The following is a 17,871-nucleotide window of genomic DNA, read 5'->3' as shown; positions in this document are numbered from 1 at the left end:
TGCTCCGTAAAATTTCTCTAGGGTTCACCACTGTATTCTTAGCAACTAGAATATTTGGTGTCTATGATATAATAAGTGTTAAATACATTAGTGTATACATGAGTGCAAAGATGACATCATTCAGTTACTCATTTATACACTAATTTATTGAACATATTGTGCACATATAATTGTACAGTCCAGACATATCTACACAAAGTATCTACATAAAGCAGAAGCTCAATAACTACTTGACTAAATTTTACAGAACAGTGTACAACTTCACGTCCTCTTGCAGTCAGTGTTCCAAGAAGGCTTTAGGGTTTAGGTCAGTGAATTTTCAACATCCTCCAACTTTAAAGACAGAGATGTTCTCAGACATGATGCAGAATCACTCAACTACAGATGGCCATACATATCTGTTAGATAGGTCTACTCTCCTTTTATCATGAACATTACTAACACACACACACACACACACACACACACACACACACACACACCAAACATTTTCCTTTCTCCATTCCTGAGCACAATTTTTAAGTCATCATTGTTTTTGTCCTACTTTGCTCTAATTTCTTTTTTACTTCCCTTCTACTTCTGGGCTTTGGTACCAAGGGAGTTTGGTCTTAAGAGCTACTGTCTTTCTTCTGGCCAAGAATTTATCCATCCTCATTACATCTTTGGTTCCTCCCTCTAGCACATATACTATACCTCAAGTGATTTCTAAAATCCAATAAAATAAGTAGTTTTAAACATTAAGCATTTTCTAGTATCTGATTTTATTTATGAACTGTCAAAGAAATTTTACACATCACCAGTGAAACACTGACATTATTAGGACAACTGTGGCCTACTGTACCAAACTAAACAATTAGTGAAAGCAATGGTCTTCCCAACAGCAAATAACAAAGCACCTTGCATGCATATGTCTAGCATTCTACTCTATGGGCTCCGACTTCAAAGACCAAATCTCTGCCTGCCAGGCACTTGGAAAGCTGCGAATGTACTTAAAACAACAACACACAAAACAATAAAACAAAACTGTATTTTATAGCATGCTAAATGACAATGTATACAGCAAACTATTAATAAATTGAGACAGTAATAATTAACATCTGCATTATATATAATGGTATGTTCTATAACTGTACCATTACACATAGAAATTCTGTCAATCCCTTGTAGCCTCATTTGCCCTGTAAATAGCTTTCAAGGGTGAAGAAAAGTTCTCCAGAAGGACATGCCATCTCTAATCTGTTAAAATTGCTAAGTGTAAAAATATCATTTTTTTTAAGTTTATATATTTTTTTCAAGTAATCTCTACACCCAACATGGGGGTTGTATTCATAGCCCCAAGATCATGAGTTGCATGCTCTACCGACTCAGCCAGCCAGGTATCCCAAGAAAATTATCTTTGAAACAGAACCTTCCACACTGAATTCCATTCCCTAAAATAAAGCATTTAAACTTTTAAATATAATAATTAGAGCAGAGAGACAAGAACCAGAAAGAGAACTCAGTAACACTGAGAGTCCCACATGGGCAGCATTCTACCAGGAACTTTTCTCACTTATACCTCTCTTATGTGGCCAACTTTCAAATACCCTCCACTGGTGAAGAGCTAAATTATGAATACATTATCCAATGAATAAAAGACACATTTAGGGGCCCCTGGGTGGTTCAGTCGGTTAAGTGTCCAACTTCGGCTCAGCTCATGATCTCACAGCTTGTGGGTTCGAGCCCTGCCTTGGGCTCAGAGCCTGGAGCCTGCTTCAGATTCTGTGTCTCCCTCTCTCTATACCTCTCCCATTTATGCTCTGTCTCTGTCTCCCAAAAATAAACATTAAAAAAAATTTTAAAGACCCATTTAGTCACTAATTTTAATCTCATTATATAAGAAAATATTTATTAATATGCAGTATCCCAAGTGATAGTAACTTATAACAGTAAGCAAAATGAGAATCAGAGAATTTTAAGTGGGCAAAGGTGATTACACTCTCCAAACCTTGGATAAAACAGAGAGCAAGCAAATCTGCCTATGAAGTCCCTCATTTCATTTTCTTTTCCGCAGAGTTTATCTCTTGATCACCCTTTCCCACTAACTCTAACACCTTCACACCACAGAGAATGAAATCTTGACTTTGTAAGATAATCACTGGTAATCCCTCATTTACCTCTCAGTGGTATCCCAAAACTTTATTGCACCTAGAACTCATTTTCCCACAAAAACAGTATTGTAAGAGAAATGAGGTTCCAAAACCAGCTCATAAGAGCCTATTTAACGTATACGGGGCTGAAAAGCTGTAGATTTCATATGTATGTTGTATGTAACATACAATAGAAAATATGACACTAGTAATGAGACAAAACAGAAAAGCAGGATACATAGGTTATCTTCTCCAAAGTGTTCTGGTAGCAACTAGTAGGTTACATGTCCCTGCTGTACCCCTCCCCACCAAACATCTAGCCTCCAACAAGGCAATGCTGTCCCATCAGTTTTTTAAATGTTTGTTTTATTTATTTTGAGAGAGAGAAAGCACAAGCAGGGAAGGGGAAAGAGAGAGGAGAGAGAGAATCCTAAGCAGGCTCCACACCATCAGTGAAGAGGCCAACATGGGGCTTGATCTTAAAAACCACAAGATCACAACCTGAGCAAAAATCAAAAGCCAGACACTTAACTGACTGAACTACCCAGATGCCCCATGTCTCATCAGTTTTAGACTTCACACATACTCTATTCCTCATTATTTCTCAACCAAAAAGGAGGGGGGGGGGGATAAGTTTCACTTGCTTCTCTTCTCTAGTTAATTTTTCTCTCCATAAAAAGTAAAAAGAATTAGAATTACACATACACCTTGTAAAGAGAGAGGTTGAAGGTAAAGGGCGGCAACTCTTTTACCAGAGTATAACATAATGTGAATGCTGAAGATAAAAGACTATGGTTCATGGGGCGCCTGGGTGGTTCAGTTGGTTAAGCGGCTAACTTCAGCTCAGGTCATGATCTCCCAGTTCATGGGTTCAAGTTCCACATCGGGCTCTGTGCTGACGGCTCAGAGCCTGGAGCCTGCGTCTGTGTCTCCCTCTCTCTGTGACCCTTCTCCCGGTCATGCTCTGTGTGTCTCTCTCTCAAAAATAAATAAACATTAAAAGAAAAATTTTTTAAAGACTATGGTTCAGATATACCATTTATTAGCTTTCTGACTGTGAATAAGTTTCCTTGGTCTGTGAGTCTCAGTTTCCTCATCTGTAAAAATGGGGTGGCAGAACTACAATGGCTATCTGTCCAACAGTCCTTCTCTTCTTCCCTGTGGGGAATTCTCTCCAGCACTACTACCTGTTCTATAGGACTTTGGTAAAGTTACTCATCCAAAGGGGAGACATGTGATCCAGGATCTAACCAAGAGTATTTCAGCCCTCTGACCACAATGCTATTCCAGAAATGGGCCACAACACAGCAAGGCTAATAAAGTCCTTTCCTTAAACATGGAGGGACAGGGCTGGCTCAGCTGAAATGAAGTATGCCTACAGCTGCCAGTAAAGTGTTTTCCAATACATGGAGAATACCTATCTGCAAAAGGAGAGACAGGGAAGGACTGAGAGAAATATTCCTGATAATAACACGAGTCCCTGGCTCCATCTAACTCAGAAGCCAACCTATCCTTCACAGAATGCTTTGTTTGCTTAAGCTAGTATGAGTTGTGTGTCTGCCCTCGACAATGTGAAAGAGTTGCCGCAAAACTGAATGATAACATAAGAAAAGTGCTTGGCAACTGCAGGTACTTAATAACTAGGTCATTGTTGAAGTTGTTACTCCTGTAATCAGAAAATAGCACCAAAGAGTAAAAGAAAAGCACTGCCAGAAACTAAAAACGAAAGGCAGGTAAGCCTAAAACAGCATTCCCAGCTGGAGATAGTAGTTTGTAGACAAATACAGAGAAAATAAAGACTCAGGTCAAGAGAGAGCCTATAAGGCTCACAGACATTATCAGATTTCAAAAGAATTCAGTGACAGGACTAAAATTCTACTTCTCACACTAAAATTCACAGTAGAGTATGACTGACCTCCAAAAGCGGTTTGCATTTTCATAAGATGAATATCTTAATGTGTAAAGGGATCTCAAAATGTAGAACTATGATTTTTGAAACCCCCAAAATCAATCTCAAAATTTTAAGATCCCATATGACACAACTTAATTTCATATGGTTCATAATTATTGCTTTGGTTATTATTGTTTCCTAAGTTCTGACATAGGTTTATATATTAAACATTTATGACAATTTAAGGAAAATTTCCTTCAGCTTATGAAACAGATAAATTCCTTAAAGTTTTACACAGAGAGAACTGTGCCATCAGACCCTGAACGATGTTGGGGTTAGGGATGCCAACGTCCCACACGGTCAAAAATCAGCATGCCTTCTGACTCCCCCAAAACTTGACTACTAATAGCCTACTATTGACTGAAAGCCTTACCAATAACAGAATTAACACATATTTTGTATGTTATATGTATTATATACTATATTCATACAATAGATGTGGGAAAAGAAAATGTTATTTAAAAAATCTTAACACGGGCGCCTAAATGGCTCAGTCGGTTAAGCATCTAACTTCAGTTCAGGTAGTGATCTCACGGTTCATGGGTTCAAGCCCCACATTGGGCTCTGTGCTGACAGCTCAGAGCCTAGAGCCTGCTTCAGATTCTGTGGCTCCCTCTCTCTCTGCTCCTTCCTACCTCACCCATGCTCTTTCTCTCAAAAATAAACATTAAAAAAATTTTTTTAATCATAAGAGAAAATACATTTATAGTACTATACTGTACTTATTCAAAACAATTAGCTTATAAATGGACCTGTGCAGTTCAAACCCGTGTTGTTCAAAGATTCAACTGGACTATGAGAAGAAATCACAAAACTGGATTATGTGCCCCCTCCACTACCCACCAATCAAGCCACATGGAAGTATTTAGAGAAAATGAAGATGTAAGTCTATGGCACTCGGAACACTCCCATACTCCCAAGACCACCACTCCTCCTTCAGCAGCTCGTATCTCATGTGCAAGGCACTGTGCCAGCAGAAGCTCCACAGAATGGGCTCCATCGGCTGAACTCGAGTATTCAGCCACTACAACGTGATAAAGTTCATCATTTTCCTAATGCAGAGGAGGGGAGGATTTTCTTAACTTTAAAATGCTATTCTAATTTTGTTCTCAAACCCTATGGTCTTCCTCAACCTACTGAACTAGAATCCAGTGTGAGGTGCCATGTGATTTAGCATATAATTACATACTTAACTACTATGTTTTGGTTCTCAGTGGTATTCTGCAAAGAGCACCTCAATTTCTACACTCATTTGAAAACCACAAAGCTAAGGAATCATTTATAAGCCTAACAGATCAAGTATGTCAGTGAATTATCTATCTAACTATACAGAAAGGATATAGAAACTTTAAAATAAATTTAAAATATGAAAAATATAAATGATAAGGACGTCAAACAAGTTATACAGGCAATCAATGAAGGGACTCATCATGAGAGAAATGAAATAGTAGCAAGGAAGGGGATTCAAGAAAAAGGAGGGTATAAGCTGGGCTTTGACGAGGCAGACAGGCAGCCAAGGCCAGTTTCAGGCCATGCTAAGATGCTGTAACTGCAAACCTGTGAGTTTTATCTGGCAAGCTCATGGGTGGTTAGAAAAAGAGGTGTCACAAGAGAATTTTCAATAACTCAGATAATATATAAACTCCCAATTTTATAATTCAGTCTAAACATATTGTCATATAGCATGAAAACCCCAATAAACTAGAAAACAACGAACAAGTCCTCTAATCAATGATAGAAAATACGTAAAATCCAGGTTCTTGTCAAGAGCTAGAACTAAACTTCTCTGTTGTTCAATCCTTTTTAAAAACTTGGTTTATTATTTAAAAATAATGTGCAGAGAGGCTTTTCTATGTGGGGTTCTGAAAGCCATGTAATCTATTCCTTTCGACGTTTCAAAATTGTATTCTTAGATCAGGCCAGATCAGACCACCACCGATTCATCTCACTCGTAAGCTCTCTCATAAAATTGCTTTTTGCATTACATCATTTGCTTACACTGAGGAATATTATAAGAAAAATCATAAGCTCATTGTTATGGCTACTGGAAGAATGCTATCCAAATGCTGTCCCTCTTTACATACATCAGGTCTCAGTAACACGAAGAGCAATGTTCTTACACTATGGACACTGTAGCCTGTTAATGATTCATTATCCTCCTCTGTTTTGGCCCTGAGGAAGTTCAGAGCAATATCTGTCCTCTTCCAACAAATGAATGGACTATGCAGTTTGCATCTCCAGAAGGAAATGTTACTTCAGTTTATTACTCTATCTTTATCTCTACCTTTATGTGATTCTCTTTCCTGTGCTCCTGAATTACTTTTTTTGTAAACTGCCTCACATCCTTTGTGGAATAAGATGGGGTACAAAGAAATAATACAAAATCTAGAACTCAAAACAATTAGAATTGTAGAGGTGTTAATATTTTACTGCATGATACTATACTTTGAAGAGAATAGAGAAAGAAAAAACCATTTGTAAAAAAAAAATTGTTCTTTCAAGTCCAGGATATCTGCCAGAATATGCATTCAATCTTCTATAATGTTGGTATGTGTCTACTGTACTGTATAATATCAGCTAAAATCTAGAAGAATGACCAAGGGTACTAAAAAGAGTCTACTAAGTAGAATACTAAAATGTTTCCAGTCTCTCTTCATAAAACAGAAGTAGGTTAGACATAATTTTAGATACATTTTAACCATCACCACCACCACCTTCTCCAGTTAAACCCTTTGAAAACCCAATTTAAGGTAACAGCTCATTATCTTACCATTACCCAGGTGATCTAAGTAATTATGGACATTCTCTAAGGTTCTATTCTGGGCCTCTCAGAAACTCGAGCATTTCTACCCTCAGTTTCAACTTTGATGTGAATGATTCCAAAATCTCTACCCCATCTCAGCTGGACTGCCTCATCACAACTTCATGTAAAATACCCAAGATAGTGCCTACCTATCTCCCTCTTCTTCCTCACCCCCATAAGCAATCCTTTCCAAAGACCTGAGTCCAGGCCAAGGTCTAAGTCATCTTTGGCATTCCATCTCTGCTCTCTGGTATTCCATCTTATGAGGCTTAACCAGTTCTTCTTTTGAGGTGTCTCTGTGGTTGGCATTTTTCTTTTCCATTTGCACTTATATCTTATTAGTTCAGACCCCAATTATAAGTTAATCTCTCTCTTCTCAGAATTTCCATTTTACTGCCTCAGCATTGTTTGTTTGTTTGTTTGTTTGTTTGTTTTAATCAAGTCACTTCCCTCAAACCTGCATTAACAGCTTCTTTTAACCTATTACATCACAGTGACATCCCTCAGCCTGAACTTCCAGGGAAATCCAGGATCTGGCCCCACACTAATTATCTGACATTTTCCATAACTATCCCTAAATCACCATTCACTACACCAGGTCAAATGAATGAATGTACTCCCAGTGCTAAGTCATTCTTTACTTATTCTGTCTCTCCTCTCTACACCTGGAAAGCCCTCTTCTCTCCCTTAACCAAATCTTATAAATTCTTCAGGACATGGCTCATGTCTCATCTCAAAGATGAAGCCCTCTTCTAATTATATCCCTTGTGGACCTTGTCCTTATCTGATTCCCTTCCGTACGCAAAATCAGTGTCAAATTGCTGAAGAGTTAAGTGTCCTCTGTTTCATGTGCATGCTCTCCAAGGGGGTCTTACCTATTCCCATGGATTTAATTATAAACTATAAGCTGATCCCCAAATTTGTATCTCCATACTTGTCCTCCTTCTCTGAGCTTCAGACTTACACATCCAGCTGCCTACCTGACAGTGTCTCCTGAATATCTAATGGGCATCTCAGACTTAACATGTCCAAACAGAACTCTTGATTTTACCAACAAAACATACTCTCCAATCTTACTCATTTCAGCCTCATTAGCCGAGTAATTATGAACATTCTCTAGGTCAAAAATCTAGAGACAACTCTTGATTATTCGTTTTAACTCACATCCCACTACAATCCATTAGGAAGATTTGTTGGTGCTACTCCCAAAACACAGCCCCAATCTAACCACTTCTCATCATCATCACGGTCATTCGAGTTATAAGCCATCACCTCTAAATGAACTTCTTTAAGAGTTTCCTAAATGGTCTCTCTGCTTCCACTCTTTCTCCTTTAGAGAACCATTCTCCATACAGCAGCCAGGATGATCTACTCAAAGCCAAAATCACATTATATAACTCTCTAGTTTAAAACTCTCCAGTGGCTTCCTGTTCCATTAGATTCAATCCAAACTCTTTATCACAGCCTAGAATGCTCTATATAACCTGTCCCATTCCTACTTTTCTGACCTCAGCTTCTGCCACCACTCTCTTAATTGTCCATATTGCTTCGGCATCTCTGGTTTTCTTTCCATCCCTTGATCAATATCAAAGCTCGTCTGCACTAGCTGTTACTCTGCCTTGCTCTTGATCTACAGCATCCTTCACATGACCATCTTTTCTCATCTTTTAGGTCTCTGCTCAAATATCGCCTTTTCAGAGAGGCCCTGGACTACCATAAAGTAACTCTACCCCATCACCCAGTGTTACCTTCTTTATATACAATAAATAGAGATGAGTGTTATCCTCTCTCATTAGAATGTAAACTTAAGTTCTTTGAGGGCAAGTATCATCTATAATTTTTTATATTTCCCATTACAGTTTGCCTGGCATATAAGAATACCAATAAATAACCTAGTGACCAACTTATAAAATAACCTGTGATCTGCAAAACTATAAAATTTTTTAAAGCCAGATTTAAACAGAGAAACTGCAAAAGGGACAATAACAAGATGACTATTGTTTACTATAAGTTCAGAACCATGTGATTCTTGACTTGAACACACTTTACTAATCAGTCACTGATTTTTACTGAAACCACTTAAATTTCATTCAAATGGCAACCACTCAGTAAATGATTATAACGGAGCAAACTAAAGGCTTACTTAATGTTATAATGTCCAGTTTTCAGTGTACATCTATCAGGAAGCTGAGCCAGTTTCTTCGAGAGCATTTTAAAATACTTCCTGCACTCCTGCACACCTGTGCCTTGTTCATAATCAGTAGAGGCAGAAAGTGGCAACCCATCTCTGACACGAATGACTGATGCGGATAAAACCATAGACATTTCAACCAGCAGAGAAGACCTGAAACAAAATGAACAATTTGGGTTAGATAAAAAAAAAATTAAAGCCAAACCTGATGAATGGTGCAAAAATGTTCACCTCACTAATTTTCAAAAAATTAAAACAATGACATACTATCTTCCTTAATAAATTAGCTTTTAAAAAATAACACTTGCTTCTTTCTGGCATTCTCATAACATCTGTATAAGTTAATACTGAAATAAACACCATTCTCAAACTAATTTGGTGATATGCAACAGAGCTTAAAAATATTTATGCCCTTTGACCACAATATATAACCCTATCCTAATGGAAGTAATCAGATTCAGACAAAATTTTAGACAGAAAGACAGCCTTCCACAAAAATTGCCAAAAAGCAATATAAACATCCAATAGGAGAATGGTTAAATATACTACATCCCAATGATGGAATATAAAGCACAACAGTTATGTTTGTGAAAACAGTTTAATAATGTGGTAAAATGCTAATATTAGAAAAAAGCAGGATAAAAACTGCAAATGTTGTTTTCCATGAAGATAAAAAGGGAGGGAAAAATGGAGACATAGATGTCAGAAGGAAATATGCCAAATTTATAATAATGCTTATCTCTAAAAAACAGTATTATGGGTGATTGTTATTTTATAATTTCCTAAATTTTCATAATATTCCACAATGGCCATATATACTTTTATAATCAGAAAAAAATATTCATAATAAATCTTAGAGCTAAAGGAATATTGGTTTTCATATTGTCTCAATCTCTTTATACCAGAAAATAAATCATAATGGCCTCTTTCATTATATTCTGATCATGCTTCATAAAAATAGATAAAAGGACTTCACAAGCTGGGTCTGAAGGAAATCAGGTAAACGTACACTTAGATTTAAAGTACATAATATTGCTCAAATTTTAGCTTGTATAAAAACTATTGGAAGTTTGGTTAGAAATGCAAATATCTGAACCTCCTCTCACCCTCAAATTCTGATCCACTGACTATGGGGTGGGGCTTGAGAATCTCCCATTTCAACAAATTCCCAGGTGAATGCCATGCTTAGTTTCTACACATCACGCTTTGAAAAACACTAAATTAAAACATGTTCACAGTCTGCAATTAAGTGATAACTCCTTCCTGCCAGGCCTTCAGAGCATAACACCACTAAATACTGCTTCACTAGCAGTAGGGGCAATGGTGAAAACTGAATAATTTGCTAACAATTTCATGGGCTTTTTTCAAGATGTTCTGTCTCAGACACTAAATTAATCCTTACCTGCCCTGTTCAGATGGGTCAATACTATCTCATTCCAAAACTGAAAAGCTGAGTTAGTTTTAAAATGGCACAGAAATACAATTGGTACCAAATTTGGAAATTAGTACTATAGTTCCTAGTTTTCGTTGCTATGTAAAGTCAAAATCTGATTGTCCATTCATGATGGTAACTAACTAGAAATATTAACACCCAAATAACAAAGTTAATGCATTAAATTTACTTCCCCTTTTCCTCTTTTCATGAGGAAATGAGAGGTATAGATAGGTATTAATATGTTCTTACTCTTTAATATTTTTCTCCTCCATTCATTTAAACAAACAAACAAAAACTCCACAGGAATTAAATTAGCCTTTACCATACAGGATCTTCTAACAAAAGTTCCAACATGACATATTCAAATTATTTTTTCCCCTATTCTATCAGTTTCTTTCCTTTTCTAAAAGAAGTAGCAAGAGAAAGCTGGGTTCCTTCAAAAGATGACATCTAAACTAAAAACCCCTTTTAAAAACTGTTACCACATTTAATTTAATTATTAAGCCATAATTATGCTATTTAGCCTCAGTATAAGAAAGTAGGAAAATGTCTTACTTCATACCTTTAGGAATGTATGATTTAAATAGAAAGTGTATTCTTCCCAAAGTTTACTGCAACACAATGACTACTCTGGGAATTAACATGAGACCAGGGTTGTGACTTACAGTTTCCAAACACCCATATTCTTAGTATTTAACAGCAGACTGTATTATTTTACACCTGGTCTTTCTAGGATCTCAACAGAAATATTAGGAATAATCTTTATTACAGACTGGCAATTTTCATGTAATCTTCAGTTACACTTTTATGAATTAAAAACAGAAAGATAGGATTCATATTTCCTAAAATACATACTGAGAAACAAATACCTGTAATTTCCATTCACTTAACATTTATTGAGTGCATAACATATGCCAGGGACTATCCCAGGGACTATTCCTAACTTCAAGAATCATCAGTCGAGAATTCAAAAAATTCAGATGAAAAAGAGCAAACACGACACAAGCTGTGTTGCCCACCCCTTAGCTAATTACAAAAGTATTGTTAGGCAAATCTGCATTTTGGATACTCCTAATACTTTTGGGCTAGTAACCAAAAGCACAACACAGCACTGTTAGTCCCTGTCAAAATTCTTAAAAGGTTGTCAGAAAACTGCTTCTATCTATCAGCAGATAAGAGTCTTCTGAAGAGGAAAAGTTAAATCTCTTCCTCCCAGAGTCATCTGAAATATCCAAACCAATGAACAAAAGAAACTAGCATGACTATCCAATGAACAATGTCAGGCTTAACTAATTTGTAGATGGGCTTCAATCACTTTAGGATAAGCAATCTCTCCCCTATCAAATAATACCTCCCCTCTTTTCTCTTGGATTCTTAATACAGTTTCTAAAGAAAATGCTCCAATCTTATCTGGATTATGCTAGTAGAAAAAGGTATCCACCCACATGAAGACAAGCTCAGGTTAGAGTACCCTTAGAGTCTAGACATGGTGGTGGCTGGGAAACCAAGGAATTGTTGGTAGGAACTGAGGAAATCAAGAGGTTAACATTTGCATGGAAAGATTCAGGGCAATAGTAGTTTTATCAGGGCCATAGATATATTTTTAGGCTATGATCCATTTTCCCTCACCTTTAACCCTGAAAAAATCTACATCTTTACACAGCAGAAAACTCATGCGGATTTGGGTACTGACCTGTATATCCTTTCCTCAACAGCAAATGCTAAAGGAAAAAGCCCAAATCAGAATCTAGGTAGGTCTGGGAAAACACTGACCTCTTCTTCACAACCTTGTAGGCTAATGACTGTGGGCCACCAGAAATGCAATTTCTCAAAAAGTAATTAACAATATCCAATATAGAAGTATATTATTTTTTAACTTTTTTTTTTTTAACTTACTGTTGAGAGAGACAGAGTGTGAGCAGGGGAGGGGCTGAGAGAGAGGGAGACACAGAATGCGAAACAGGCCCCAGGCTCTGAGCTGTCAGCACAGAGCCCAACATGGGGCTTGAACCCACAAGCTGTAAGATCATGACCTGAGCTGAAGTTGGACGCTTAACCGACTGAACCACCCAGGTGCCCCTAGAAGTATATTTTATATCTACTTTCAGCAAGATGCCTTCATAAAAAGATAAAAACATTTCAGACTGGGTTAACCACTCATATTTTAAGTTCATTATTTCCCAAACTTAATCATCCGACTATCATTTTCAGAATTCTTATATCTACCTCTCACCTGTACAACTTACCTAAAGCAGGTCTTTCAACTGACTTATTTTTTTGCCCTGTCCTTAGCAATAATATCTGTGAAATAAGTTTTGAAGTGTTACACTTTCCTAATTTTGAGAATTATTTTTTGTTTCATCCAAATGTGTGTGTGTGTGTTTAACTTTTTGGAAAATTATTTTTTTAATGTTCATCTGCTTATATTCAAATTATCTTGCACAGGTAACACTCCCTTGGTACATATTTTATTGAAAATGCTAGCTGAGATCTGTGGAAATGGGGGCAGGGGTTTTGGGGAGAGAAAGCTATACTAATTATGATGCACAGTGTGGGAGCAAGACTGAGTGAAAAGGGAAGTACTCCACAGCCACAGGTTAACAGAAAAACACTTGAAACAGCTTGAAGAGGAAAAGGGAAGGAGTACCAAGGACAATCAGAATTTATTTTGTGGCTTTACCTATGCCCTCCACCTTACCAGAAGCCTACAATACTATTATAAATGCTTGTCCTACAAAGTAGGTGTAAGACCTCAGGCTCCAGAGTAGATGATACCCACATCTAGGAACAGGGCCCTCAACACATGCACAAATCGTCAGTCCCCAACAGTGAGGTAGGTATAATCTCCATTTTAAAGAGGAGGAAACTGAAGGTCCCTTTTTCAATGTCACACCGCAAATATATAGCAGAACTGGTGCTTAAACAGTATCTTGTATCTCCATATCACTGTGCACATCAGTCTCCTAAAACCAGCAAGGAGCAAGAACCCAGTGATACAGAAGCTTTCGAGCTACTCTTTGAAATAATAAAAGACCACCTTATATTTTCTATAAGAGGCAGTATAATAGTTAACAGGATGGACTCTGGAACACGTGCCTGGGTTTAAGAACTGGCTCCACCACATGCTAACTGTAAGCTTGGGCAAGCTTTGCCCTTCTGTATTCAATTTGCTCACCTGTAAATTGTGATCACTAGTAGCATGTATCTCCTAGGATTGTTTTAAAGATATTAATCATATCTACCTTATAGAGCTACATAAAGAACCTGAAACATCACCTTGAAGACTACACATGTAATACTGCTTATTAATTTATTGACTGCTGTCTATTTATCAGGCACTTGATATACTACCTGATTTAAGCCTTCCAATAACCTATGAGATAAGTACTATGAGTTCCATTTTTCCTTTGAGGATTATTCAAGCTCAAAAACTTAAGGAATTTATTTAATTCTTAAATTTGCAAGTGACAGATTTAGATCCAGGCCTAATTCTAACGACCCTATGAGATACTGCCACGCCAAGTTTCTAAGCTTCTTACTCAGGTATTTGAAAAGTCACAGACACACCTCACAAAAGACCTGGGCTTCTTTTAAACATCAATATAAAACATAGATTTAAAAAAAATCAATTCATACACACATACAGGCACTAAATTGATATCATGGTTCTCAACATAGGAAATGCTCAGATGTCCCATTAATTTAGGGCATGGTCAGGCATGTCAGAATCAAATACTGAAATACAACTTTCAGTAATGGAAAGTGTTGGTACTGGTTGTTTTGTTTTGTTTGTTTGTTTTTGCTGACCCCCCCTCACTCTTGTTGATACTGTTTAAAGTCCTAATTATTCCTTATAATCTCAGCACATGAGCAAATTCAGAGCTTAGCAAAGTGGTTGTTCCACCTGTTAGATGGGATTACAACATCTCGCGTCAGGTGGCTGGCACGTTAGCCCTGGACTTTGCCTTTGCTGTATAGACATAGGAGGGACTGGTTCTCAAGCTTTCCAACTGCCCCAAGAAGTGGATCCAGGAAATTGAGGAGAAAAGTCCAAAGCTGTTTTCACTGGCAGAAAGAGTCAAGCCAGCTGGGGCTCGGTCTCCTATTCAGGAGCCCTCTTCCACCTGTCGAGCCAATGGCTCAGGTCTCCTTTAAGCCACATGGCAACCTAAGTGCCATTAACAGGGCCTTAAGAGGCTTCTGTAGGCCAACGCTGTGGAATCGCGGGTTCAATGTTCATTAAAACCCCACGAAACGCAAGTAAGCCACTGGTTGAAATCCCACCATGCGTTTAAAAAATAGGAAACGCCACATCAAGCTCTCTGGTCCACCTAAGTAGCCTAGGCGTGTTTCTAACCACTGGGCGCCAGGGACTGTCCCCCACTGCTGGCAGCCCACAGCGACTGTCCCTCCCCCGGGGTCCCCTGCCTGGGCTTGTCCCATACCCAAAACAGGTCGGTCAAGAGGCAACTGCCGCTCGCGCGGCCCCCACAGCCCCCGTTAAGCCAAAGGGGAAGAAGTCCCTGCAATCCCACCTCTCCAGTGCTCCGCGGCTCCAACCACCCGGCTCCCCTCCCCAAGGCACGCGCTGGGTTCCTGCCCGGGAGGAGGTCTGTAGTCGCGAGGGCCACGGCCATAGCGGGAGGCGGAGAGAGCCAGGAGACTCTCGCTCAAGCGACCCTAACTGGATTGAAGAAAGAGAACTGGGAAGGGCCACGTCGTACCTGCCGAGCCGAGACCCGCCGCTCCGACTGACGCGGCCCGCAGTGCATTATGGGGCCGGGGAGCGGCCTTTCCTCGGGGCAGCCCCGCGTCCAACGTGGCTGGCGCCTGGCGGGATCAAGCCCCGCCCCCTCCCCCTCGGCTTACCCAGACCAATCAGAGTCTGTGAGAAGGACACATTGGCCCGCCCCCTCCGAGGCCCGAGGTTGGCCCGCCCCCTTCCAGGAAAGATTGGCAGTTTTTCACGCACCTGCGCCAAGAGGTTGCAAAGTCCTCTAGCGACCGCTAATGCTGTCCTTCACAAATAAAGCTAATCTCTCCGGCCTGCTGCCGAAAAGGACTTATCCTATCTATCACCACACAAGGAGGCACCTAACTTTGACGAAGAAATGCCAGATGCAGACCCTGTGGCCCCCTCCATCCTTTGCCTGGGTCATGCATTATTAAATAAGCACTTAATGACGGTGTACCGCATGCCAAGCCCGGTGTTAGGCATTGGGTTACAGGAAAGAACTTAACACTGGATGGAATCTAAAGTGTAAGAGAAGCAAGAGATGTTAAAGAATAAATCATTACAGAATTATAAATTGTGATCAGTACTATGAAGGAAAATTAGTGGGTGTGATGATGAATTAATCCTGGACTATCAGAGAAGATGTCTTTAAAGAAGTCCTTTTAAGTTCCAGGCATAAGAAAGAGCCTTAAAAAAGGTTTTAAGCCAAGAGAACATTAAATATTAGATTGTTGGGGCTTTCAAGAAATTGGTGCCTTCTAAGAACAGAAAGGAAGTCAATGTGGTTGAAACATAGGGAGCAAGCTTGGGCTGAGATGAGACAGAGGCCGGACCATGCAGGCTCTTCTTATTGGCCACATAATAGATTTTAGACTGTATTTTGGAATGTATCCTAAGGTTAATGGGCAGCTAATAGAAAATGTTAAGTAGAATCTGATTTACATTTTTAAAAGCTCACTCAGGCTATTTGTGGTGTATAGTTTAGAAGAGGGCAGGAGGGGTTGCTAAAAGGCCAGTTTGGAGGCAGTTACATTAGTCAAGGCCAGAGATGATGGTGGCTTAACCTAGGGTAACAGCAATAGAGATAGTGAGAGCTGGAAAATTTCAGGACATGTATAAATGAGAGGTGGAATCTAAGGGACTTGATAATGGATTGATTTTCTGGGAAGAATAAAGAAAAGAGAAGCATTAAGAATTACTCCTTTAGTAACTAGATGGATTAAGAAGGCTTTTACTGATTCAGGGAATATGGATAGATGAGAAAATGGTTTTGGATACAAGTTTGAGATGCTTATAAATGAGGGGTCAAACAGCTTTGGATGTGTAAGTCTGGAGTTCAGAAGAAATGGCTGGCTGGACTAATTATATAAATTTGGTGGTTGTTGGAATAGGTTAACCCAGTAATTCCACACGTAGGTATATATGCAATAGAAATGTATTCATGTGTTTACCAAAAGACATATATAAGAATGTTAACAGGATGAGTAAATTTTAGAATATTCAAATAGTGGAATAGTGTTCATATAGTGGAAAGAGAATGTACATTTTACAACTACACACAACACATGGATGAATTTCAGAGTCATAAAATTGAGCGAAAGAATACAGACACAAAAATTGTATTTCGTATTATTCTACTTGCATAATACTCAAAAACAGGCAAAAATAATGTATGGTAATATAAGTTAGAGTATTAGTTATCTTTAAGTGGTATTAGATCTAAAAAGGGCCACTAGGGAGCTCCTGGAGTTCTAATACTGTTGTTCTTGGTCTGGGTGTTAATTACACCAGACATTCCAATTAATGAAAATTCCTCAAGTTTAAGACTTATGCAATTTTTCAGTATGTGTATTATATATTTTTTTGAGAGAACGTGTAAGCAGGGTAGGGGCTAAGAGAGAGGCAGAGAGAGAATCCCAAGCAGGCTCCATGCTGTTAGCCCTGAGCCCAACAAGGGGCTCAAACTCAAAAACTATGAGATCATGACCTAAGCTGAAATCAAGAGTCAGATGCTTAACTGACTTAGACACCAAGCACCCCCCTATATAGCAAAATATATAAGTGCCCTGTTGCATGTAGAGATAACCTTAAAAAATAAAATCTTAAAAAAATAAATAAAAATGTTATGGGTGATCTAGCCACTCATACGTTACAGGTACTAGATAACCTTCCTATCACAAACAATAGAAACCTGGACCAAATCTATGAAACAAGTGTTATCAGACACTGGACAATAGGTACAGTAAGACTGTGATACTGGAAAAAAGGAAAACAAATAAGGTGAGCCCAGAGGTTTCTTCCCCAGATTACTTTCTGGAGGTATTTACCTAAGCACAGGATAGAAGAAAGCCAGATGGAATACAGTTCTCCTGCTAAATGAGGAGAGAGAAACTAGAATTAGAAGAGATTGAGGCAACTGAAATCTGCAAGGTAGAATACCAAGAAAGAGCTCCAGAAATATGTATAAGGGTCTCCAGGAATCTTTGGTGTAAGTTTAAGGATAGACTTCATGAGGCTCGTTAAATAACAACTGGAGGCGGGGAGTGTAAGCTGAACAACTACTAGAACTTGAATAAAGTTTGAAAACATTCAAGTTCTGACCAATTGGAATGGAGAAACTTTTTTTT

The 17,871-nt window shown here is 38.6% G+C and overlaps 1 protein-coding gene across 4 annotated transcripts in view; it reads right to left on the bottom strand.

Annotated features, from left to right (window-relative positions):
* The window catches only part of SEC22A (SEC22 homolog A, vesicle trafficking protein), an 88,002-nt gene extending 72,689 nt beyond the window's left edge, over positions 1-15,313 (bottom strand). For 3 of the 4 annotated variants that reach the window (XM_029939454.1, XM_029939458.1, XM_029939455.1), the window contains exons 1-2: positions 15,234-15,313; positions 9,027-9,227 (exon numbers count right to left, since the gene is read on the bottom strand). In XM_029939454.1, the coding sequence (XP_029795314.1) occupies positions 9,027-9,208 (182 nt within the window). In that variant the 5' untranslated portion in view covers positions 9,209-9,227; positions 15,234-15,313. Of the gene's footprint in view, positions 1-9,026; positions 9,228-15,044; positions 15,207-15,233 lie in introns of those variants that run through there. The other variant, XM_029939459.1, reaches the window with a different exon arrangement.
* Between the last annotated feature and the right edge of the window lie 2,558 nt (positions 15,314-17,871).

The sequence above is a fragment of the Suricata suricatta genome, chromosome 5, assembly GCF_006229205.1.
Source record: "Suricata suricatta isolate VVHF042 chromosome 5, meerkat_22Aug2017_6uvM2_HiC, whole genome shotgun sequence".
In the NCBI taxonomy this organism is placed as follows: Eukaryota; Metazoa; Chordata; class Mammalia; order Carnivora; family Herpestidae; genus Suricata; species Suricata suricatta.
Note: the sequence above shows the minus strand (reverse complement) of the source record. Positions and strands in the feature narration are given on the sequence as shown.